Below are 24,765 nucleotides of genomic sequence, written 5' to 3'. Positions count from 1 at the left end.
TTGTATTGAGGTTCATAAGGAACTAAATTGATTTTGGGTGGCTGCATGAAGACGATGCATTCACTTTTTGGAGCAACATAATTATGGTGGAGTGTTTTCTCAGGGGTTGTACTAAGAAAAAGTGTTGGGTGTTCTTCGATCAGATTCCACCTGCAGTGCCAGTTATTATGTAATCGCTGATATATGATGCTTGTTGTCTCGTAAAGCATATACAGTTGAAATCGGAAGTTTACATACACTTAGGTTGGAGTCATTACAACTCGTTTTTCAACCACTCTACAGATTTATTGTTAATAAACTAGAGTTTTGGCAAGTCGGTTAGGACATCTACTTTGTGCATGACACAAGTAATTTTTCCAACAATTCTTTACAGACAGATTATTTCACTTATAATTCACTGTATCACAATTCCAGTGGGTCAGAAGTTTACATACACTAAGTTGACTGTGCCTTTAAACAGCTTGGAAAATTCCAGAAAATGATGTCATGGCTTTCGAAGCTTCTGATAGGCTAATTGACATCATTTGAGTCAATTGGAGGTGTACCTGTGGATGTATTTCAAGGCCTTCCTTCAAACTCAGTGCCTCTTTGCTTGACATCATGGGGAAATCTAAAGAAATCAGCCAAGACCTCAGAAAAAAAATTGTAGACCTCCACAATCTGGTTCATCCTTGGGAGCAATTTCCAAAAGCCTGAAGGTACCACGTTCATCTATACAAACAATAGTACTCAAGTATAAACACCATGGGACCACGCATCCGTCATACCGCTTAGGAAGGAGACGTGTTCTGTGTCCTAGAGATGAACGTACTTTGGTGCGAAAAGTGCAAACCAATCCCAGAACAACAGCAAAGGATCTTGTGAAGATGTTGGAGGAAACATGTACAAAAGTGTATATATCCACAGTAAAACGAGTCCTATATCGACATAACCTGAAAGGCCACTCAGCAAGGAAGAAGCCACTGCTCCAAAACCGCCATAAAAAAGCCAGACTATGGTTTGCAACTGCACATGGGGACAAAGATTGTACTTTTTGGAGAAATGTCCTCTGGTCTGATGAAACAAAAATAGAACTGTTTGGCCTTAATGACCATCATTATGTTTGGAGGAAAAAGGTGGTGCTTGCAAGCAGAAGAACACCATCCCAACCGTGAAGCACGGGGGTGGCAGCATCCTGCTGTGGGGGTGCTTTGCTGCAGGAGGGACTGGTGCACTTCACAAAATAGATGGCATCATGAGGAAGGGAAATTATGTGGATATATTGAAGCAACATCTCAAGACATCAGTCAGGAAGTTAAAGCTTGGTTGCAAATGGTCTTCCAAATGGACGACCCCAAGCATACATCCAAAGTTGTGGCAAAATGGCTTAAGGACAACAAAGTCAAGGTTTTGGAGTGGCCATCACAAAGCCCTGACCTCAATCCTATAGAAAATGTGTGGGCAGAACTGAAAAAGCGTGTGCGAGCAAGGAGGCCTACAAACCTGACTCAGTTACACAAGCTCTTTCAGGAGGAATGGGCCAAAATTCACCCAATTTATGGTGGGAAGCTTGTGGAAGGCTACCCAAAACGTTTGACCCAAGTGAAACAATTTAAAGGCAATGCTACCAAATACTAATTGAGTGTATGTAAACTTCTGACCCACTGGGAATGTGGTGAAAGAAATAAAAGCTTAAATAAATAATTCTCTACTATTATTCTGATATTTCACATTCTTAAAATAAAGTGGTGATCCTAACTGACCTAAGACAGGGAATTTTTACTAGGATTAAATGTCAGGAATTGTGGAAAACTGAGTTTAAATGTAGTTGGCTAAGGTGTATGTAAACCTCCGACTTCAACTGTATGTGTCCCGTTTTTGGTCATAGAGAATGATAGAGGCCTCTAGTGGCCAAAAGGCCGTATCAGCATGGGCAGTGCCATTTGAGGGCTTCCACCATTTTTAATGTAGTCAACTGGGTGGTACATCCAACTTCATTGGCTGATCCCTCCTGGTGACCCTGTTGGAGTCATGTCCAACCGGGTCATCAGGAGGGATCAGCTAATTGTGAAAAATAATATTGACTTCTACAAAATGGAGATTGCGCTGCCCATGCAGTCATAGATGCTATAATGGAACAGATGCAAAGATGAGTCCTATCTCTTTGGTCAGGGTCTAGAGATGAATTGTGGGTGATTGTGATTATTTGGTGCCCCTAGTGGTAAAACATTGCCGTGATCAACAGGTGAACCTGTCTTCTTTCCCTTGCAGCCCTATGCCTTCCAGGCCAGAGAGTTCCTGCGCAAGATACTGGTTGGGAAGGAGGTATGCTTCACAGTGGAGGTCAAGACCGCTCTGGGCAGAGAATACGGCATGGTGTACCTGGGCAGAGGTGAGAAGACCACCAGACACTAACACAGCCACAAATAGAGGCCAGAGTTACTACTAGTCGGGGAAAACATCACTACATCACTGGTGCACTATTTGTCTATATCCCACAGGGATATTTTTCCATTCAGGGATAGGATTTCAATTCCTCCTTGAATTGACTGCATTTCCATTGATCGAATGAATGGACTCTTCTTCATGCATCCACTGTACCTCCAACTTCATACTCTGTTTCTTTATTTCTTTTGAGTGTTAAATCCTCTGTCTCTCTCGCTCCCTCTAGACACCACCGGCGAGAACATTGCTGAGTGTCTGGTGAACGAGGGCCTCGCCACCGTCCGCAGGGAAGGAATCCGGGGCAACAAGTAAGATCTCAGCAGTGCTGTGATGTCACAAGCAACAGGGTGCATCAGTCTTTTAACAGGGTGTTGATTGATTTACTAAGTCTTTAATCAGCCCCATAGAGATTTGAAGTGGTGGTAACCAGGGAAACATGATACTGCAGTCAATTTGTCACAGTAGAATTTGCCATTGTTACATGCGTAAGATGATGGGATAAACATCAGTCGTCTGTCTATTGTGACACCTTTTGATTATTTCCCTATTGTGACATCAGCACACTGTCCACTTGCTGTGATGCCACAGAAGGCCGAAGTATGATGTCACAATTCAACACTTGCACTATGACAGAATTTAGAAAATAGTGTGACTCATGAGTGTGTGATGTCACAATGCGCTTGCTTGATGTCACAATGGGCTGCATGTATTATTGATGACACAATGCCACTGCACATAGAATCTTCACCCCCTCCCATTTGAGGCTCTCAGTTAAGGTGTGAGACCAGGTGGTGGCAGTGTTGCTCTGCAGTAACATTGAGGCTTTCCCACTGATCGGTGGTCTCAAAAGCCTCTGTCATACATAACATAAAGCTTTATTATCCAGTTGAAAACTCACCAGTCTAATAACTGTCCCAAAACACCCATTCAGCCCTGAGTGATTGATCGCCCCTTAGTGGGCATGACTGGGCACTACAGGAGTTCAGTGCTGTGAAACCCTGTGTTTTCACTGTGTGTACCAGATGAATATATAAATGGCCTGCCTGCATATTTTGGACCTAACGACTCGTTTCGAGCATTTCACTCAATGGCTCGGAACAGGCTTTAATGTAAACGCCTCTACGCAGGCCGTCGTTTGGCCCAAATGGGGTTGTTATTATGGTGGGAGGGCTGGGAGACGAGCGGACCCTTATTCATTAGCCTGGCGATTGCTCTCCATGATCACCCCAATTGGAGGGCGACGATGATTTGAAATCGGAGCGGGCGAGCACATGTTCCGAACCTGGCTGTCCGCGGCGCTCAAACTATGCCAGGAGCCAATTAACAGAAGGCCCGGGCCACGTGCCAACCATCCTCTCCTCGCTGCTGGGGCACACGCGCAAACAATTACACTACACAGATCTCCTCTTCAAACAATTACACCACACAGATCTCCTCTTCAAACAATTACACTACACAGATCTCCTCTTCAAACAATTACACCACACAGATCTCCTCTTCAAACAATTACACCACACAGATCTCCTCTTCAAACAATTACACTACACAGATCTCCTCTTCAAACAATTACACTACACAGATCTCCTCTTCAAACAATTACACCACACAGATCTCCTCTTCAAACAATTACACCACACAGATCTCCTCTTCAAACAATTACACTACACAGATCTCCTCTTCAAACAATTACACTACACAGATCTCCTCTTCAAACAATTACACCACACAGATCTCCTCTTCAAACAATTACACTACACAGATCTCCTCTTCAAACAATTACACCACACAGATCTCCTCTTCAAACAATTACACCACACAGATCTCCTCTTCAAACAATTACACTACACAGATCTCCTCTTCAAACAATTACACCACACAGATCTCCTCTTCAAACAATTACACTACACAGATCTCCTCTTCAAACAATTACACCACACAGATCTCCTCTTCAAACAATTACACTACACAGATCTCCTCTTCAAACAATTACACCACACAGATCTCCTCTTCAAACAATTACACCACACAGATCTCCTCTTCAAACAATTACACTACACAGATCTCCCCTTCAAACAATTACACCACACAGATCTCCTCTTCAAACAATTACACTACACAGATCTCCTCTTCAAACAATTACAGCACACAGATCTCCTCTTCAAACAATTACACCACACAGATCTCCTCTTCAAACAATTACACTACACAGATCTCCTCTTCAAACAATTACACCACACAGATCTCCTCTTCAAACAATTACACCACACAGATCTCCTCTTCAAACAATTACACTACACAGATCTCCTCTTCAAACAATTACACCACACAGATCTCCTCTTCAAACAATTACACCACACAGATCTCCTCTTCAAACAATTACACTACACAGATCTCCTCTTCAAACAATTACACCACACAGATCTCCTCTTCAAACAATTACACTACACAGATCTCCTCTTCAAACAATTACACCACACAGATCTCCTCTTCAAACAATTACACCACACAGATCTCCTCTTCAAACAATTACACTACACAGATCTCCTCTTCAAACAATTACACCACACAGATCTCCTCTTCAAACAATTTATGTTTCTTCCAAGGTAACCCAACCTTGGGCCAGGCAGGCTCCTCCTGGCCTATGAGACAGCAGGCTCTCTCTCTGACTGGCTGTTTTTGTTAAATGATTGAAGGGGGTGTTGTGGTGGTTTATGTAACCACACCGACCGTGGGTGAGGGAATCCAAATTAGAATTGGTACCACTGCTTCACAACTATTGATCCTTTAAACTGCCATCCCCAGTGGAGGGGCTGAACTGATGAGGGGTTGCCTCTTCTGAACCACGTTCTTCAATGTCGAGTGGTTATGTTTCTATTTGCTGTGTTCTGCAGATTTTCGGTGCTAGCTCCATATTGACAACTAGGCTATAGCCTAAAAGTGCTTTAGTTTTTTGCTGCCCGTTTGTGGGTTGATGTTAGAATTTTTTTTGGGGAAAAGACATCTCTCTCTTTTTTGATTTTAGAAGTAAGTTTCAGCCCCGTCTTTCCAGCTACAGTGCTGTGAACTAAATATAAATATATTTAGTGAAGGAATGATTTGACATTGTCTCACACAGTACCAAGTAGGCTACCTCCTGTGTCTTCATTGATCTCTGATCGTCAGCCTAGTCGCATACTCACAGTATCTCGCTGTGTCCGTTCAGTATCTGGGCTAGCCTCAAGCTGCATCCCTACATAGTGCACTACTTTTAACCAGAGCCTTATGGGCCCTGGTCAAAAGAAGTGCACTGCGCTATAGTGAAAAGGCGCAGCCTCAATCTCAGTGATTCCAGCCTGGCTTGTGCAGTTTTTTTGTATTTTTTTGTATATATTTGGTATTTTTTTAACCAGTTTTTCTCCCAAATTTCGTGATATCCAATTGGTAGTTACAGTGTTGTCCCATCGCTGCAACTCCTGTACAGACTCGGGAGAAGCGAAGGTCGAGACCCTGCTCACTTAACCCGGAAGCCAGCAGCACCAATGTGTCGGAGGAAACACCATACACCTGGCAACCGTGTCAGCGTGTATGCACCCGGCCTGCCACAGGAATCGCTAGAGCGCGATGGTACAAGGACATCCCGGCTGGCCAAACCCTCCCCTAACCCGGACAACGCTGGGCCAATTGTGCGTCGCCTCATGGGTCTCCCGGTCGCGGCCGGCTGCGACACAGCCCGGGATCGAACCCGGATCTGTAGTGACGCCTCAAGCACTGCAGTGCCTTAGACCACTGCGCCACTCAGGAGCCCCCCCCGGTTTGTGCTGTTAGTCCTAAGTAGCTTAAGTACAATTTACTTTCTGTAGGCTTTGTGGGCTGGCCCAGAAACTTAATGTTCTCTGTATTCCTGCTTCGGTAAGCAAGAAACAGTTCTATTTCAGTTGGGATTTGTGTCTAGAACGGTCGAGGATGGAAGGGGGTTGTTGGGCGCCAGTCCAATGCTCCAATTAGGAACTGTTTCAGAACACTCAGACTCTCTCTCTTTTCTTTGTGTGTGTGTGTGACGTATTTTAATTGAGTACCACTTTGTGCCCCTTTCTAAACCGAGCACCCACTCTCCCTTTCAGACAGCATCAATGTAAAAAGGCTGAATTTACACAGCGCTCGTTTCAACAAAGAACCCCGTCCCAATATCTCACTCTCCGTTTCTCATATCAGTTATGGGCAAGCCTCACTTCTCCACTCCACAGAAAACGTGTTAAACTGTTCACACGACGACGGAAAAGAATGAAGAAAATAAAAAAAGGCGAAGTGGAAAACGCTGATGGTCTTTCAAGATAACGGTCGCCATTTGTTTTGAACCAGCGTGGAATTGAGACATATATCGCCTGCCTTGCCCGTTTGAGGGAGTTGTTGGGAGCCATGTTGTCTTCAAAGTGCCCTCTAATCTTTGTTAGAGGCCCAGCCTGACAATCTGGTTATCAACACGCTGAACCTGAAAGCTCATGCAGATGGAAGAGAAACTGGGGAGTTGTGTACTTGGCCGTCTACCAGGTGTCTGACACTGAAGAGAGTTGTTCCCCCTGAATCTCCCTTATGTTTTTGGTTGATCAACTAAACCAATGCGTATCCCACAAGTATTAGGTGGCCACGGGCCCTCGTGTCACAGCTAAAGGCTAATTTTGTGACACTAGAAACACTGCTTTTATTGAATTGGCGTGGGTCATGAAAGCATAACCATACATTTGGGAACCATTGCTCTTTTTGACCCTAATTTATCTGAAAGGATTTAAAAAGCATAACGTAGTAGAACTGCTATGTCCAGTTGTATGTCCACCTAGCCAGTCTCATCAGTTTAGCCTGAGGGCCGGTAGTAGAACTGTCAGTGTAGCTAGAACTACTAACTAGTGCCCATGCAGTTCCAGTTGCCCCCTAAGGCCAAACGGATAATATAGAGGACTGGACCAGTAACAGAAGAGTGAGCTGGAGGCTTGCTGGCATCAGTATAATTGTCACCTACTGATGCCCTTTAACAAGGCACTGTGCTGGGACTGGGCTCTGTGTCAGCAAAAAGAACAATTTCCATTGTCTCTAAGATCTATTCCAGCTACTTTACTATAGTTTGAAACCTCAGCCTGTGTGTTATATACTAACCACTTGTCTTCTCTTGTCCCGGTGTGTGTAGTCCAGATCAGGCTAGACTGTGTGACCTGGAGGACCAGGCCAAGGCCTCCAAGAAAGGCATGTGGACGGAGGGCGGTGGCACTAACACCGTACGCGACCTCAAGTACAGCATTGAGAACCCCCGCAACTTCGTTGACTCCATGCACCAGAAACCTGTCAATGGTAGGGCTAACACTCACACATACTCACACACACCTCATAGTTCCTTATTAGAAGCCCCTGTGTGCACACCACACACAGCTGCATAATCCACCATTTTGGCTCGATGCCTCTATATCTGGCACGTAATGGCTCCCTGTATCACACCTCACAGGCTCATTATGTGAGTTTCACCCCCTCTAATGCGTTTCTCCATTCTGTCCGGTCCACCGCAGCTAACGGCCACTCCCTTTAATTTAATGGTGAAATGGTGTGGAGGGTTTTGTACCATTCAGCGAGTCCGCCCCTGTTTTAAATGGGCAGTAGCAATCCAACCGAATCGCTTTAAATGTTCCCTCCATTGAGTTCCGGGGGCCCGGAATCGGAATACTAATTTTCCCGGTCTGGATTATGGCTGATCCCCTTGTCTGACTGCATTTATTCAGCCCCCGAACACTCAAAACACCATTTACAGCTCAAATGCTGCTTGTGTAGCGGCCTTTCACACTAACAGACATTTTTAGAGGTCAGGGCGACAACAGAAGAAGAGGGAGAGAATACATTATTCTATAACCCACCAGAGCAGTATGTAATCAACAACATGTACTGTAAACACCCTCCATATAGTAGAGGACAAGAATGGGGTGAAGAGGTGAAGGTCATCCTGTAGATGGAAACATTTGACCACTGACTTTTAAGGCATAATACAGTATAGAACTGAATCCATAGAGATCCTATTAAATGATTCTAATTCCTAATTCTATGACTGAATCTACTGTAGCACTGGCTCTGTATAGAACTGAGTCTGCTTTACTCTAAAACTGGTAGAACCTATAAAACAGAATTATGAGGTCATAGTAGAATGTTTCCCCCTGTGTAAACCGATGGGTTTTATCGTATTAAAACTATGAATTTAATGTATGAATACTTTATTTCTGACCCTAGTGTCTCTCTCTCTCTCTCGCTCTCTCGCTCTCTCTCTCGCTCTCCTTTCTCTCTCGCTCTCCTTTCTCTCTCTCTCTCGCTCTCCTTTCTCTCTCTCTCTCGCTCTCCTCTCTCTCTCTCTCTCTCTCTCTCTCTCAGCCATCATTGAGCACGTGCGCGACGGTAGTGTGGTCCGTGCCCTGCTCCTGCCTGACTACTACCTGGTCACGGTCATGCTCTCTGGGGTCAAGGTCAGTCTCTTTGACCGTACTATGATCGTAGGATATATGGTTGTGTGTATGGTCAACTTTTATATCCTCTATAGACTACAGCGCATATTCCTACTGATTTCATTAGGGAATATCCCTATATGTTTCTGCAGGGGTTAGATAATTGTACTACTTCATTATCAGGGGATGGTCTATCACTTTCTAACTCATAAGGTATGTGAGATGGAAGTGATTTTAGGGTTTTTTCCTTTTGTTGTTACTCTCCTATTTCACCATCCATCTTTTTCTAAGACCCAGAGGTTTTACAAACGGACCACTGCAGATAACAAATCTTTCCCATCTCACACTTAAGATATTACAGCCGTCTTGAACCTTAGTGCCCCATCTCCCAGCTCTGGTCTGTCTCCCATATCTAGTTTGTATTTACTATAAGGTGTATCTGTCATATGAATTTATCTTTTGGTCTTTTGGCATTTTCTTCCTCTCTCTCTTGGTCCTGTGTAGCTCAGTTGGTAAGAGTAACGCCAGGGTCGTGGGTTCGATATCCGCTGTGGTCACACACAAATAAATGCACTCACTGTAGTAGAAATAGCTTTGGATAAAAGAGTCTACTAAATGGCATATTACATTATATATCCTCTCTCCAGTGTCCAACGTTCAAGCGCGAGGCGGACGGCACGGAGTCGCCAGAGCCCTTTGCTGCCGAGGCCAAGTTCTTCACAGAGTCACGTCTGCTCCAGAGGGACGTGCAGATCATCCTGGAGAGCTGCCCCAACCAGGTCATCCTGGGTACCATCCTCCACCCGGTGAGACTGACTGACCCCTCACCTATGACCCCTGAGCATTGTACTATACGCAAAGGCTGGTAGCTTGGAGTTCTGTTGCTGTAGGCCAGAGGGCAAGGAAGGATAACTATATAATTTTGAACCTTGCAGAAGTCTGTGAGGTTGTTGCACTTAACTGTACTCAAACTTTCTTCATGAGACCCTTACATTGTATGAGGTTCTCTGTGAACGTGTTTGAGCGCAGGCAATGTGATGTCATCTCTTTCTGTTGAGCTTACTCTGTTATCTTTGTTTCCTCAACAGTAATCATCACTATAAATAGTGTATTTATCATGGAATATACAATACTTTATATGTTCTATCCTCGTTGTTTCATCTCCAGAACGGGAACATCACAGAGCTGCTGCTGAAGGAAGGGTTCGCCCGCTGTGTGGACTGGTCCATGGCCGTCTACACCCAGGGAGCAGAGAAACTCCGGGCCGGAGAAAAGTCAGTCCCTTCCCCAACCAAAACCCATACCGCAACACAGGCACTGTCAATGTGACCACAACCGTCATTATCCTCTACCGTTTTAGTAACCAACCAATTAGGGGATGTGGCTAATTGTGAATACTTTAGAAATTAGTCATTTCTTTCGAACTGGAAGTGAGACTGACAGAACTTTGTCAGTGATCTGACAGAGGTTGGATTGGAGGAAGCAATGGCATGCTCACCTGAAAAAGGCGTGCAGTGAACAGGTGCAACTTTAATGACTAAAGTCAGATATAAAGTATGTAGAAAAGATAATGGATATATACCAAAATAAAAGCTTGACAGTCAGGGAAAATTGAAAATGGCAAAAACAATGAATTTAGCAGTATTGATTTTATTATGTTTGAGCAAAAGAACACAGCATTAGCCATGGCTGTGCAGAGAATTGCAGGAAATTAGCTTTAAAACAGACAATTTTCTCTCAGCTGCCATGCCCCCTGCCACACCCGACACTCTTTTTGATCCAGAAAAATCTCTGAAATATCAAGCAACTTACGTATGTACAGATCAGTGAGTCCCCCCGAGGGAGGCAGTAATTTGAGAAGTAATTTAACAGGCATAAATCAGTATTCTAGTTGGTCTGAATCCAGCACAGTTGGAGATGTAGAAGTTTCACCCTCAGAGTATCAATTGAGCCAGCTTTGCCTGTCATCATTGTTAGTCTTTGAGTCGTTTTAGCATGGATTTGATTTAATATTTTGTATTGAAACACATTATGAAAACATTGAATACCAGATGATGGGAAGTTCTTATGAAATGTTTTTATGTAGGCCTATTGCCTTTATATTTCTTACTAAGAATCATATGAATGTGTTTAAAAAAATGTTTTATTCCTTTTTACCAGGAATTATATACTGAACAAAAATATAAACGCAACGTAAAGTGTTGGTCCCATGTTTCATGAGCTGAAATAAAAGACCCAGGAATTTTCCATACGCACAAAAAGTGTATTTCTCTGAAATTGTGTGCACAAATGTGTTTACATCCCTGTTAGTGAGCATTTCTCCTTTGCCAATATAATCCATCCACCTGACAGGTGTGGCATATCAAGAAGCTGATTAAACAGCATGATCATTACACAGGTGCACCTTGTGCTGGGGACAATAAAAGGCCACTCTAAAATGTCCAGTTTTGTCACACAACACAATGCCACAGTTGTGTCAAGTTTTGAGGGAGTTAAATTGGCATGCTGACTGCAGGAATGTCCACCAGAGCTGTTGCCAGATAATTTAATGTTCATTTCTCTACCATAAGCCATCTCCAACGTCGTTTTAGAGAATTTGGCAGTACGTCCAACCGGCCTCACAACCACAGACCATGTGTAAACACGCTAGCCCAGGACCTCCACATCAGGCTTCATCACATGCGGGATTGTCTGAGACCAGCCACCCGGACAGCTGATTGGCTTGGCCTGGCTCTCCAGTGTTTGGGCCTGGCGCCAAAGTGGGTGGGCCTGTGCCCTCCCAGGCCGACCCACGGTTGCGCCCCTGCCCAGTCGTGAAATCCATAGATTAGGGCCTAATTAATTTATTTCAATTGACTGATTTCCTTATATGAACTACACCTCAGTGAAATTGTTGCATTTATATTTTTGTTCAGTATATGAAAGGATGTTTTGATATATTTCTTTATTTTTCTGAGAATTGTATGAAAGGATGTTTTCTCTACCTTCATTGTTCTTTTGACCAAATCTCCTGCTTTTCACATCACCATTCACACAAGGCCATTACGTCTTCATTGATGATTGCTGCTCTGTTTGTTTCCTCTCCTCTTTTTGTTGACATTATCCCCCTTCTAACTGAGTCATCCTTTCTGTTTGTTAGATCTGCTAAAGAGCGTAAAGTGCGTATCTGGAAGGACTACGTAGCCCCCACAGCCAACATGGACCAGAAGGACAGGCAGTTTGTGGCCAAGGTAAGAAGACCCAGCAGGTCTACACACTACACTGCTTCAGGAGGATTGGGACTGGGGTTGCGTTCCATTCCAGAAGGTCGTCCCCTTCCGCTCTGCCCTTGTTTACTCCACTTAATGAATTTGGGGGTGGGCGAGGGTAGAGTGAAAAGGAGATGCTTTCTGTAATGGAACACGGTCTGTGTTCAATCCGTGAGACTAACTTTACTTTGATTGTTAGGGGATGTTTCCCTGGCTTCCTCCATGGCTGTGATTACTGCAGTATTTCCACAACCGTTTATTTAATCTTTTTGTCATAGCACTGCACCAAAAGCAGGACCAGTCCTAGAAAGCGCTGACAAAATATGTGCACCCCCCTCTCACACACCTCCTCCCAAAAACCTCCCAGCACAGAGGAACAAAGAGGAAGCGCTTTAGCAGCAACCTTGAACACTCACTCCCTAGCCAAATGACTGCGGAATCGCCTGGCGTTTCTCCTATGTTCCCAGACCGTTCCAGCTCCGCTCAGAGACACGGGACGGGATATTAGTTCTGGATGTTATTGGGATACGGCAGAGGAAATAATGATTGGCTTAATATCACAGGAAACTGCCTTTGAATGAATCCCAAACCTGGCCTTGTCAGAGTCCATTACTTCCTTCTAAGTAAGACGGAGCCACAAATGGAGCCTCCAGTAATGTAGCTTGGCCTTATTGCTATTACAAGAGGACACATTATAGCCTCTATCATTGTTTTAGTGTTACCCTTAAAGCTACAGTCTGTAATTCCAAAAACAGCCTAATCCTTCAGAAATACAGGAATTGAAATGACCTTTTGAACAGCTTCCCAAATCCCAGACTGTAGGACTCTCACCTAGTTTGTCTGTTTATATTCTGAATCGAGCCTGTGATACGGTCTTCCTTCTGACAATCTTTTTTCTTTAGGTGACCCACAAAGAAAGTTGATTTAATTCCCTAAAGTTAGTAGCTTTTATGATCTGCTTAGATTTTTTTCAGATCCGGTGGCTGAACTTTTAAGACCTTGAAATATTCATGGCTAGCCTTTGGTTATATAAAAGGTGTTGCCGTCGCAGCAATCTGCTTACAGAATGAGTTTGCGAAAGAAATCTGCACACACAAAAAAAAAAAAACCTAGCTTGCTAAGTTAGTGTTTTTCCCCTGAGTCAGAGCGAAGACTCTAGCGCCGAAAAAAAGGATCAAACATTTATAGATTGGCTTCGGCTGCCCTAAGATCTCCCCGAGCCCAGGGAATGGAAGCTGAGAAGGGGGAGGAGGGAAGGGTGTAGAGAGGGAGAGAAATGGGAATGGGAGAGGGAGGGGGTAGAACTAGAGTAGAGAGGGGAGTGACCGAGAGCGGGGTAGATGGACAGAACTGATAGAGAAAAGTAGGGAAGAGAAGAGAGGGGTGGTGGTGGAATTGTATTGTATTTTCTTCCAAGTGTGTTATTTTTGCAGACAGGCAGGTACAGTTCCCCAGTAGAGGGATGAGCCTTTGTGCCGGTTCCCAGCTTGGTTCCCAGCATGGTTCCCCACCTCTTCCTCCCCTCCTGCTGTTCTCAGAATCAGAGTAGTCGGAATAACATTGAGGCCCTCCGCCTCAAGGCAGCGGCACGTTAGCAAGTTTGTTTAGGGATTAGTGAATTATTGGGTTGCCTTTTTTAAGGCAGGCCCCGTCGGCAACGCAGCGTTTGTTGTAAAATGTCACCTTGTCTTTTTCAAACAGGCCTTTTGTAGGCTACCCCCAGATGGTATGGTGGGATAGATAAGTGTTGGTTCTGTGGCGACTTTCATCGTTCGGGTGGGTGGTCATCTGGTACTATGTTTTGTCATGTTGTTAGAAGTTGTCAGCTCCCTGAACTGTCATTGGCCAATTGGGCTTGCTTAACATCCTCATTGGATTGTTTGGTGTGGGCACCTTGATTTCTTGAATTCTCATTTGCTGACCTCTGTCATTGTTCTGTTGGCCCCACGGCATTGCAGCCTGTCGACTTTCCTGTCATACTCTCCAGTCCATACTCTCTCCCCTTCTCCCTCATTATGTTTCTGGGAACGGATGGATAGAGTTCAGAGAGAGAGCAGCCCAGAAGGGTATCATACGAAGCAGGTTTGAGGAGTTGGCGAGCTAACTTTGGTCAGCTCTTGAGTTCAACTCGAGATAACCAGTCATACGAAAGTAACTCAACTTTTATCCAGGTCAATTTCTATGGCAATGAATCCTTCGGAACTAACCTGCTCCGGGGAAGGATAACTAACCTGCTCCGGGGAAGGATAACTCACTGCTAAACCCACTTACTTTTTTTGGGCACAAATGAAAATGTGGCACTGACTCGCCCATGGATTGATGTTTCAGCATTGTCTCAATGAAGAGTCCGGCGTCTGACTAGTGATGTGCGACATGAACGCGCAGTTACAAGCCTGCTAGAGTTAGCGGCAGGCGGACTAGCAATAGCCGCCGTCGTAGTACGGATGAAGCCTGTCCTGGAATGTGAAGCTGGTTAGCTTTAGAAAACCCTGAGTAGATCTAGCTCGCTTCGTAGGATACCACTCTGGTCCCCAGACTCAAACCTGCTGACTCCTCCCCCACTCTCTCTCACCCCGTCTTTCTCACCCTCTATTTATTTCTCTTACCCTCTATTTCTCCTTCTTTCTCTCTCTCACCTTGTCCCTGCTGGGACTGGTAGGCAGATGTGGGCTACATCCCAATAGGCTGAAACTGCCTCCTTTGTCTTCCTTGTCTCCCTTGTGACCAGCTGACCTGAGAGAGGACGCGATGTGGTGGAAAACCTGCCTCCATCGGAGGCCTGTCACTGTCACGGAGGGACAGAGGACAACTGGCTGCATCTCAATAGTCTGAAACAGTTTTTCACATCAGTGTAGATGGAAAGGCCATAGTCGTGTTGAAATACCCTTTTAAAGCTGCAATATGTAACATTTTGGGCGACCTGACTAAATTCACATTTAAATGTTAGTTAAAGATCTATCATTCTCATTGAAAGCAAGTCTATGTGCTACTATTTCTATGCTTCCTATGCTTCCTATTAGTTTTAGGCAAGAGACGACATCTCTGGAGAAACGACTCTGCGTCTTGACGCAGTACTGCAGTTATTTTCACACCTATAGGCCTATACATTATTGGTGTTACTGCATCACATCACCACCAGTCTTTTTAAATAGAGATGAATGACAGGTAAATGCAGTGCTCTTGATATGTATCCTGTACACTGCAGATGTCATACTAGTAGTGGCCACCAGGTGACAGCACCTCTCTACCACCAGGGTCTGTCTAGAGCAAGGGTCTCCAACCTTTTCTAGCATGAGAGCTACTTTTAAAAAATGTAGCTCCTAATTCTTTTTCCTAGCTTTCAAATGGGCACGTTCTTCTCCTCTCCCCTGCAACTCTTCCCCGTGTCCTTACTACACTACTTTCTCTTGTACGCTGTTTTCTGGCAATATACCTGGTAAAATAAGGAGGAGGGGGTGCGCAGATTTGTATTTTTTGTCTGTACTACAAAGGGCTATATCGGTCAACTAATACAGGACTAGTAAAGGCCTAGTGCACTACCTTTTGTGAAAAAATATTTTTTTTCAGTGTGGTGCTACAGCATCCTGAGCACCCCTTCTTCCTGCGGCTTTGACTGCTGCTGCTCATTTCATAGTAATGTTTGCATATAACGAATAATACATTTGATATACTTACTCATTATCTACTTCTGCCGCAAGACGTGGCTACACACGGAGTGATAGACACAAACACCTGCACCTCACAGACAGACTGGGGCAATATTGCTTGAAATTAATTGGCAGATATTGTTAGGTTTGGCTATTTAAGCCAATAGTGGCTAACCAGGGGTGGGATAATGTTGCGTTGATTAGATGGTAGCTGGGAGCTTGCGGTGTCAGAGACTTGTGAGATTTGTTTATGACAGTTTGCGATGTGACACATGAATAATTGCATATACTTTCGGAATTGTTTGGTGAGCTACTCATAGGTTGGCTGAGAGCTACTATTAGCTCACGATCAACCTTTTGGAGACCCCGGTGACTCATGCAGCCTGGACATACCTCTTGTTGGCACCCACCTGGAGTCGAAAGGCGCGCTCTTTCTCTCTCTCGCGCTCTCTGTCTGTGTTTCTCTCTGTCTGTCTCTGCATATCTTTCTCTCCCCATATCTTTCTCTGTTTGAGAGTGAGTGAGAGCGAGTGAGTGAGAGAAATGTGCTGGCCACATACACAACACAGGCCCAGCGAGAGAGAGAGAGAGACCATCTCTGTTTCCAAAAAAATCCAATCTCTATTGTACCAACCTACACACTCCTCACAACACTGTAACAAGGTATGTGCTCTGGCTCTGGCACCAACAAAGAAAAAGTGATTCTCCTTTCTCTCTTCCCAAATAAATAAATCAACTGTTATGTTGAAGAGAAGCAGAAAAATGGCTGCCAGCACATTTCTCTCTCTCTCTCTCTCTCTCTCTCTCTCTCTCTCTCTCTCTCTCTCTCTCTCTCTCTCTCTCTCTCTCTCTCTCTCTCTCTCTCTCTCTCTCTCTCTCTCTCTCTCTCTCTCTCTCTCTCTCTCTCTCTCTCTCTCTCTCTCTCTCTCTCTCTCTCTCTCTCTCTCTCGTGGGCAGGTTAATTTCTCCCTCCGTCCCCAACGGTAAAATAATTTGCAGATTTATTAGTTTATTTTTCCTCACGTCTGCCTCTCCTCTACTTCTCTCCTCCCTGTCTGCTTTGGGACTAACTGAGCATCTCAGAATACCTCAAGGGAGGTGCTTGTGTGTTCAGGATTTCTCTAAAATTGGTCTAGCTCCAAGCTTGATTCCCAATAGCCGCCCACACAAGCTTGACTGGTATCCAAGGGTGGTTGTCTCCCATGTATATCTCAGCAATTGGGGCCTGTTCAAATACTAGTCATCCTTCCCTCATCCTTCGTTCTCTAAAACAATGTAAGATCTGATGGGGTTGGATCATTGATCTAAGTTGCGTGGGTGCTTACTTCCAAGTGAGCTTGATATGTTTGCCCACCCTTCTAGGTGAGCTTGATGTACAGCCCATGTTTGCTGTGTATGTCACAGGTAGGCCTGGGTGGGTGTGTGTTTGCCTTTCCCAAGTGATCTTGATGTACAGCCCATTAGTTTATCACACATTGATCTCTCTGTGTGCGTGTGGGCCTAAACTTTTCCACTGTTCCCCAATTGAGCTTGATGTAGAGCCCATGTTTGTGTGTGAATGTCACCTGTGTCTGTCAGTCATTTCTCTTTGTTTTGGCAGCCGTCTTTTGTCCCCCTCTCCAGTCCCCCTCTCCAGTCCCCCTCTCCAGTCCCCCTCTCCAGTCCCCCTCTCCAGTCCCCCTCTCCAGTCCCTCTCTCCAGTCCCCCTCTCCAGTCCCCCTCTCCAGTCCCCCTCTCCAGTCCCTCTCTCCAGTCCCTCTCTCCAGTCCCAGCCATGTTTTGAGCGATGAGCACCATAAGAGGTCTGTCGAGGGTTAGGGCCTAGCTCAAGTGAGTTTGGGCAATTGATCCTTCAGACTTACTTATTATTGCACCATAGTTTGGACCCTGTGGGCACTTCAATCCGGCCCGCGAGACATTTTTTAAATTTATTAAATATTATTATATTTGAGTTACGATTTTTGGCCTAAAATTACTCATTCCATGATAAACAAACAACCTCCAATAGATGGCGCTGTAGCCTGGCAGCGCGCTCTGTATTTGGGCCTACAGTTAGATTCAGAATGCGCTCAGTCATCATAGCCACTTCAGTGCTTGACGACTTTTGATGTGAAAAATGAGTGCTGCGAAAATGAGGAAGGTGGACTCTGAATGTCGTGTATTTAAAGAAGAATGGACAGCAAAATACTTTTTTACTCATATTGGACGTAAGGCGGTATGTCTGATATGCCAAGAAAGTGTTGTCGTTTTGAAGGAATGTAATCTCAATCGTCATTTTTCAAGCCAGCATGCTAACTACGCCAGCAATCTGTCCTCTCAGGAAAAGGCAAGGAATGCCTCAAAACTTGCCACAAACTTAAAAGCCCAACAAAATAAGTTTACTAAACGGTGCTCTACTCAAGACTCCGTAACTAAGGCAAGCTACGTAGTGGCACATAAAATCGCATAGCATAGCCTTTTGCTGAAGGGGAGTTTGTGAAAGAGTGTATGGTGGAGACTGCTGGTATACTTTGTCCTGAGAGTAAAAGCCAATTAGAGAAAATTATCTTATCACGCAGAACCATCACCAGGCGTGTGGAAGTGATAGGTGAGGAGCTAATCTCCGAGTTGAAGAAAAAAGCAAATGGCTTCGATCTTTTTTCTATAGCACTGGATGAGAGTACTGACATCAGAGACACCGCTCAACTTTTAATTTTTGTCAGAGGAATAAATGAGAACTTTGAAATAAGAGGAACTTCCTGCTTGGAAACAATGAAGCTACCGTGGAGAAAACTGACAAACGTCATAACAGATGGATCACCAAATCTAACCGGTAAAAACATTGGCCTACTAAAAAGATTACAAGACAAAGTAAAAGAAGAAAGCCTTAACTTGGAGGAATTGATATTTCTTCATTGTATTATTCATCAGGAAGCCCTGTGTAAAAGTGTGTTGAAGCTGGAAAATGTTGTCAAAGTGGTTGTAAAACGTGTCAACTTTATACGGGCAAGGGGGCTTAACCATCATCAGTTCATTCAGCTGCTCAATGACAGAGGCAGAGCACCAGGACTTGTTGTACCCTTCAAATGTGCGCTGGCTAAGCCTGGGGAAAGTATTTAGCTGTGTGTGGGAACTGAGAGGGGAGATGGGTATGTTTCTTGATACGGTTGGAAAAGCTGACGACTTCTCCGAGTTGAAAGACAGACTGACTGGGCGACTTTGCTTTCGGTGTGGACATATTGGGGCATCTGAACGATCTAAATGTGAAACTGCAGGGAAATTGTGTTTTTGTGCATGAACTGTATTCCAACGAGAAGGCATTCAAGGCCAAACTTATGATGTTCTCCAGACAAATGAGCAGCCGGTCTCTCGCTCATTTCCCGAACACTGGCCGCACTGAACTCGCCCATATCGCAGTGCCGCACTGAGACATACAGTAGCACTTTGATCGACCTGCATGCTGAGTTTTCCTGCTGCTTCTCAGACTTCACCAAGATTGAGACTGAGCTGGAGCTTGTATCATGCCCAGTCTTTCGACAGTGAGAGCACCACCAGACACACAATTGGAGCTCATCGACATCCAATGTGACAGTGCTTTGAAGGAGAAGTACAAAACAGCAACAATAGACTAGTTCTATGGCTCACTGAATGAAACAAAGTTTCCAAACATTAAAAAGCACGCCCAAAGGATGCTTGTTTTATTCGGGTCCACATGTGTGTGAACAAACGTTCTCAGTCATGAATTACAACAAATCCCGTCACAGGTCAAATTGAACAAATGACCACTTGTCAGCTGTTCTGAGAATCTCTACATCAAAGATGACACCAGACTTAGATGCCCTTGCCAAGAGAGTTGACCAGACCCATTGTTTTACATGTACATTTACATTTAAGTCATTTAGCAGACGCTCTTATCCAGAGCGACTTCCAAATTGGTGCATTCAACTTAGGATAGCCAGTGGGACAACTACCCTTTTTTTTATGGGGGGGGTGGGGGATGGGGGGTAGAAGGATTACTGTTATACTATTCCAGGTATTCCTTAAAGAGGTTGGGTTTCAAGTGTCTCCGGAAGGTGGTCAGTGACTCCGCTGTCGTGGGGGAGCTTGTTCCACCATTGGGGTGCCAGAGCAGCGAATAGCTTTGACTGGGCTGAGTGGGAACTGTGCTTCCGTAGATGTAGGGGGACTAGCAGGCCAGAGGTGGATGAACGTAGTGCCCTCGTTTGTGTGTAGCGTCTGATCAGAGCCTGAAGGTAAGGAGGTGCCGTTCCCCTCACAGCTCCGTAGGCAAGCACAATGGTTTTATAGTAGATGCGAGCTTCAACTGGAAGCCAGTGGAGTGTGCGGAGGAGCAGGGTGACATGAGAGAACTTGGGAAGGTTGAACACCAGACCGGCTGCAGCGTTCACATTGTTCACAGTAAGACTTGAATAACCGTGACTGGGGTAGGCAAGGATTATGCTTTTTCATGGTGATGGTTATGCAGTGAAAATGATCCAGCAATGCACTTGGATACAGGTAATAGAAGCACAAGCATTTAGCTACACCTGCAATACAACCTGCTAAACACGTGTATGTGACAAATACAATGTGATTTGCTTTAATAACTACCGGTAATCAGTCAGATTTGGGCTGAGTTGATTTGGATATCTGTAAATATGGCTCACAATGGAGATGAGAATTGTTCCTTAATATGTTTTCAAAAACAGACCATTCCAAATGAAACGGATGCTCTTACCATATGTTTCACTCATATTTTAGAATAGTTTTTTTTTTTTTTACACATCTGCTGTGACATTTTGCATGTCTCCAGTCATATAATAAATATATATTTTTAAGTTAGCATATTGTGACTATAAGTTTGATTGTACTTTACAAGGGTAGAGATGCAGGATCTGTGTGTGTTTGACTGTGTCTGTGATGTTATAAATTATATCGATTTTGTGAAACATTTGTGTAATGTGTTCACAAAAAACAAGGGTAGAGATGGTACAAGGGTAGAGATGGTACAAGGGTAGAGATGGTACAAGGGTAGAGATGGTACAAGGGTAGAATTGTTCTGCAAGCATATGTACACCTACAGTACACTAGTAGCTGCGTGTCAATGTGAAAATAAATAAAGGCTTCACATGTTTTGTCATGCATATAGTATGTGGCCCTTCACTTGGTTTCAACAGCTCAATGTGGTCGTTGAGCCAAAAGGTTTCCCACACCTGGTTTGGACACTGTCAGTCTTGCACTTTCTCTTCCATCTCTCTCACTCACTCTCGCTCCCTTTGCCATCACTTTATTACCAATCTGTTTCTCCTTTCGCGTCGGAGAGCAACTTTTTTTTTATTTTGTTGGTAATACGAAGGAGAGAAATGCCAGACAAATTTTCACTGGAGTTGGATGGATCAGTCACGCCGCTAATCCTGACTGATGCCCATTCCTCTGCTCTGTCCCCTTCTCTCCCGGGACTCCCCTCTCCATATGGAATGTATAGACACTTCACAGACTTGTGCGTTTTGAAGCTGGAATTGTGGAACAAACACATTGGCATAGGTTAAAAGGACGGGCAAAGGATCAGTTTGATGCTCTGCAATGTGTGAAGATGCAGCGATAATTGTGACAGTAGGATGTGTATTTTCAATGCATCTTTTTGCGATGTTTGGGTGGTACATTTCGTTGTCAGGTTGTATTACATGATGTGTGATGGTGTTACATCTAAAAGTCATCAACAAATGGCCATGTTGATTGTTCATTATAATATACTTGACTTCTCTGACAATTGCAGTATGAATACATTAAGGTCATGGTACGGTCATACAGTACGTTAAGTGGTGCTGTAGATTACAGCTCTGCTCTGCTGTGTAGCTGCAGTATGTGGGGCTGTAGATTACAGCTCTTCTCTCTCTCTGCTCTGCTGTGAAGCTGCAGTATGTGGGGCTGTAGATTACAGCTCTGCTCTGCTGTGTAGCTGCAGTATGTGGGGCTGTAGATTACAGCTCTTCTCTCTCTCTGCTCTGCTGTGTAGCTGCAGTATGTGGGGCTGTAGATTACAGCTCTTCTCTCTCTCTGCTCTGCAGTGTAGCTGCAGTATGTGGTGCTGTAGATTACAGCTCTTCTCTCTCTCTGCTCTGCTGTGTAGCTGCAGTATGTGGGGCTGTAGATTACAGCTCTTCTCTCTCTCTGCTCTGCTGTGTAGCTGCAGTATGTGGGGCTGTAGTTCTCTCTCTCTGCTCTGCTGTGAAGCTGCAGTATGTGGGGCTGTAGATTACAGCTCTTCTCTCTCTCTGCTCTGCTGTGTAGCTGCAGTATGTGGTGCTGTAGATTACAGCTCTGCTCTGCTGTGAAGCTGCAGTATGTGGTGCTGTAGATTACAGCTCTTCTCTCTCTGCTCTGCTGTGAAGCTGCAGTATGTGGTGCTGTAGATTACAGCTCTTCTCTCTCTCTGCTCTGCTGTGAAGCTGCAGTATGTGGGGCTGTAGATTACAGCTCTTCTCTCTCTCTGCTCTGCTGTGAAGCTGCAGTATGTGGGGCTGTAGATTACAGCTCTTCTCTCTCTCTGCTCTGCAGTGTAGCTGCAGTATGTGGTGCTGTAGATTACAGCTCTTCTCTCTCTCTGCTCTGCTGTGTAGCTGCAGTATGTGGGGCTGTAGATTACAGCTCTTCTCTCTCTGCTCTGCTGTGTAGCTGCAGTATGTGGGGCTGTAGATTACAGCTCTTCTCTCTCTCTGCTCTGCAGTGTAGCTGCAGTATGTGGGGCTGTAGATTACAGCTCTTCTCTCTCTCTGCTCTGCAGTATGTGGTGCTGTAGATTACAGCTCTTCTCTCTCTCTGCTCTGCTGTGTAGCTGCAGTATGTGGGGCTGTAGATTACAGCTCTTCTCTCTCTCTGCTCTGCTGTGTAGCTGCAGTATGTGGGGCTGTAGATTACAGCTCTTCTCTCTCTCTGCTCTGCAGTGTAGCTGCAGTATGTGGTGCTGTAGATTACAGCTCTTCTCTCTCTCTGCTCTGCTGTGTAGCTGCAGTATGTGGGGCTGTAGATTACAGCTCTTCTCTCTCTCTGCTCTGCTGTGTAGCTGCAGTATGTGGGGCTGTAGTTCTCTCTCTCTGCTCTGCTGTGAAGCTGCAGTATGTGGGGCTGTAGATTACAGCTCTTCTCTCTCTCTGCTCTGCTGTGTAGCTGCAGTATGTGGTGCTGTAGATTACAGCTCTGCTCTGCTGTGAAGCTGCAGTATGTGGTGCTGTAGATTACAGCTCTTCTCTCTCTCTGCTCTGCTGTGAAGCTGCAGTATGTGGTGCTGTAGATTACAGCTCTTCTCTCTCTCTGCTCTGCTGTGAAGCTGCAGTATGTGGGGCTGTAGATTACAGCTCTTCTCTCTCTCTGCTCTGCTGTGAAGCTGCAGTATGTGGGGCTGTAGATTACAGCTCTTCTCTCTCTCTGCTCTGCTGTGAAGCTGCAGTATGTGGGGCTGTAGATTACAGCTCTTCTCTCTCTCTGCTCTGCTGTGAAGCTGCAGTATGTGGGGCTGTAGATTACAGCTCTTCTCTCTCTCTGCTCTGCTGTGTAGCTGCAGTATGTGGGGCTGTAGATTACAGCTCTTCTCTCTCTCTGCTCTGCTGTGAAGCTGCAGTATGTGGGGCTGTAGATTACAGCTCTTCTCTCTCTCTGCTCTGCTCTGAAGCTGCAGTATGTGGGGCTGTAGATTACAGCTCTTCTCTCTCTCTGCTCTGCTGTGAAGCTGCAGTATGTGGGGCTGTAGATGGTCACTTTATTCCTAGTTAAATGTACATATCTATCTCAATGACCTTGTACCTCTGCACGTCGACTCAGTACTGGTACCCTGTGCATAGAGCCAAGTTATCGTTACTCACTGTGTGTGTGTTACTTTTTTATGCATTTTACATTTCTATTATTTCTCTATTTTCTTTCTCTCTGCGTTGTTGGTAAGGGCCCATAACTAAGCATTTCACTGTTGGTCTACACCTGTTGTTTACGAAGCATGTGACGAATACAGTTGGATTTGAATTGTTTGTTTGTTGGACTAAAGCCCTTCTTCTGCTCTGTGTAGACTAGGCTCAGCTCAGCCAGCACAGCCAATTCTCTAGAAAGCAGCTGTCTTCTCTGTCCTCCAAATGGAACCGCGATGGCTGCTTCACTAACATCTCTTGATCTCTCTCTCTCTCTCTCTCTCTCTCTCTCCTCCCCCACTTTATCCAACCATCTCTGTCCCCCTCCCCTTCTTTCTCCCACAATATTTATTTCCGTCCTCTCTCACCCCCTCCCTTCCTACCTCCCTCTCCCCTTCGCCCTCCTTTTCTCCCTGTCTCCCAGGTGATGCAGGTCGTAAATGCGGACGCCATCGTGGTCAAGCTCAACTCTGGCGAGTACAAGACCATTCACCTGTCCAGCATCCGACCCCCCAGGATCGAGGGCGAGGTACGCACGCCGCCCCTCCCGTCTCTGTATCTTTGTGGTGTGTGTTGGTGTCTTGTCCTTTGCTTGGCTACCCTGTCACAGAGGGCCATTACCAGCTCCACAGGGGCGCCTGCTGTCAGAGCCACTGTTTGGAAAGCGCTGATGTGGGCCCTTTCCCTCATTTTTACATTTACATTTTAGTCATTTAGCAGACGCTCTTATCCAGAGCGACTTACAGTTAGTGAATACATATTTTTTTTATACTGGCCCCCCGTGGGAATCGAACCCACAACCCTGGCGTTGCAAACGCCATGCTCTATCAACTGAGCTACATCCCTGCCGGCCATTCCCTCCCCTACCCTGGACGACGCTGGGCCAATTGTGCGCCGCCCATGAGTCTCCTGGTCGCGGCCGGCGGCGACAGAGCCTGGATTCGAACCAGGATCTCTAGTGGCACAGTTAGCACTGCGATGCAGTGCCTTAGACCACTGCGCCACTCCCCCAGTCTTCTTTGAAAAGGCATTCCTTGTCTTTCTCGGTCTCTCTCTCTGTGTGTGTGTGTCTCTCTCTCTCTCTCTCTCTCTCTCTCTCTCTCTCTCTCTCTCTCTCTCTCTC

At 45.2% G+C, this 24,765-nt stretch overlaps 1 protein-coding gene across 1 annotated transcript in view; it reads left to right on the top strand.

Moving 5' to 3' along the window:
• LOC311123905 (staphylococcal nuclease domain-containing protein 1-like) overlaps positions 1-24,171 on the top strand; it is a gene marked incomplete at its 3' end in the record, with an annotated part of 28,480 nt that extends 4,309 nt beyond the window's left edge. The window contains exons 3-10 of the mRNA XM_084198119.1: positions 2,251-2,371; positions 2,651-2,732; positions 7,583-7,743; positions 8,803-8,894; positions 9,521-9,679; positions 10,041-10,147; positions 12,013-12,103; positions 24,067-24,171. Of these exons, the coding sequence (XP_084054245.1) occupies positions 2,251-2,371; positions 2,651-2,732; positions 7,583-7,743; positions 8,803-8,894; positions 9,521-9,679; positions 10,041-10,147; positions 12,013-12,103; positions 24,067-24,171 (918 nt within the window). The remainder of the gene's footprint in view (positions 1-2,250; positions 2,372-2,650; positions 2,733-7,582; positions 7,744-8,802; positions 8,895-9,520; positions 9,680-10,040; positions 10,148-12,012; positions 12,104-24,066) is intronic.
• Between the last annotated feature and the right edge of the window lie 594 nt (positions 24,172-24,765).

The sequence above is a fragment of the Coregonus lavaretus genome (assembly GCF_964263955.1).
Source record: "Coregonus lavaretus genome assembly, contig: HAP1_SCAFFOLD_2651, whole genome shotgun sequence".
Taxonomy (NCBI): Eukaryota; Metazoa; Chordata; class Actinopteri; order Salmoniformes; family Salmonidae; genus Coregonus; species Coregonus lavaretus.
The sequence above is the reverse complement of the archived record's forward strand: the minus strand, read 5'-3'. Positions and strand labels throughout refer to the sequence as shown.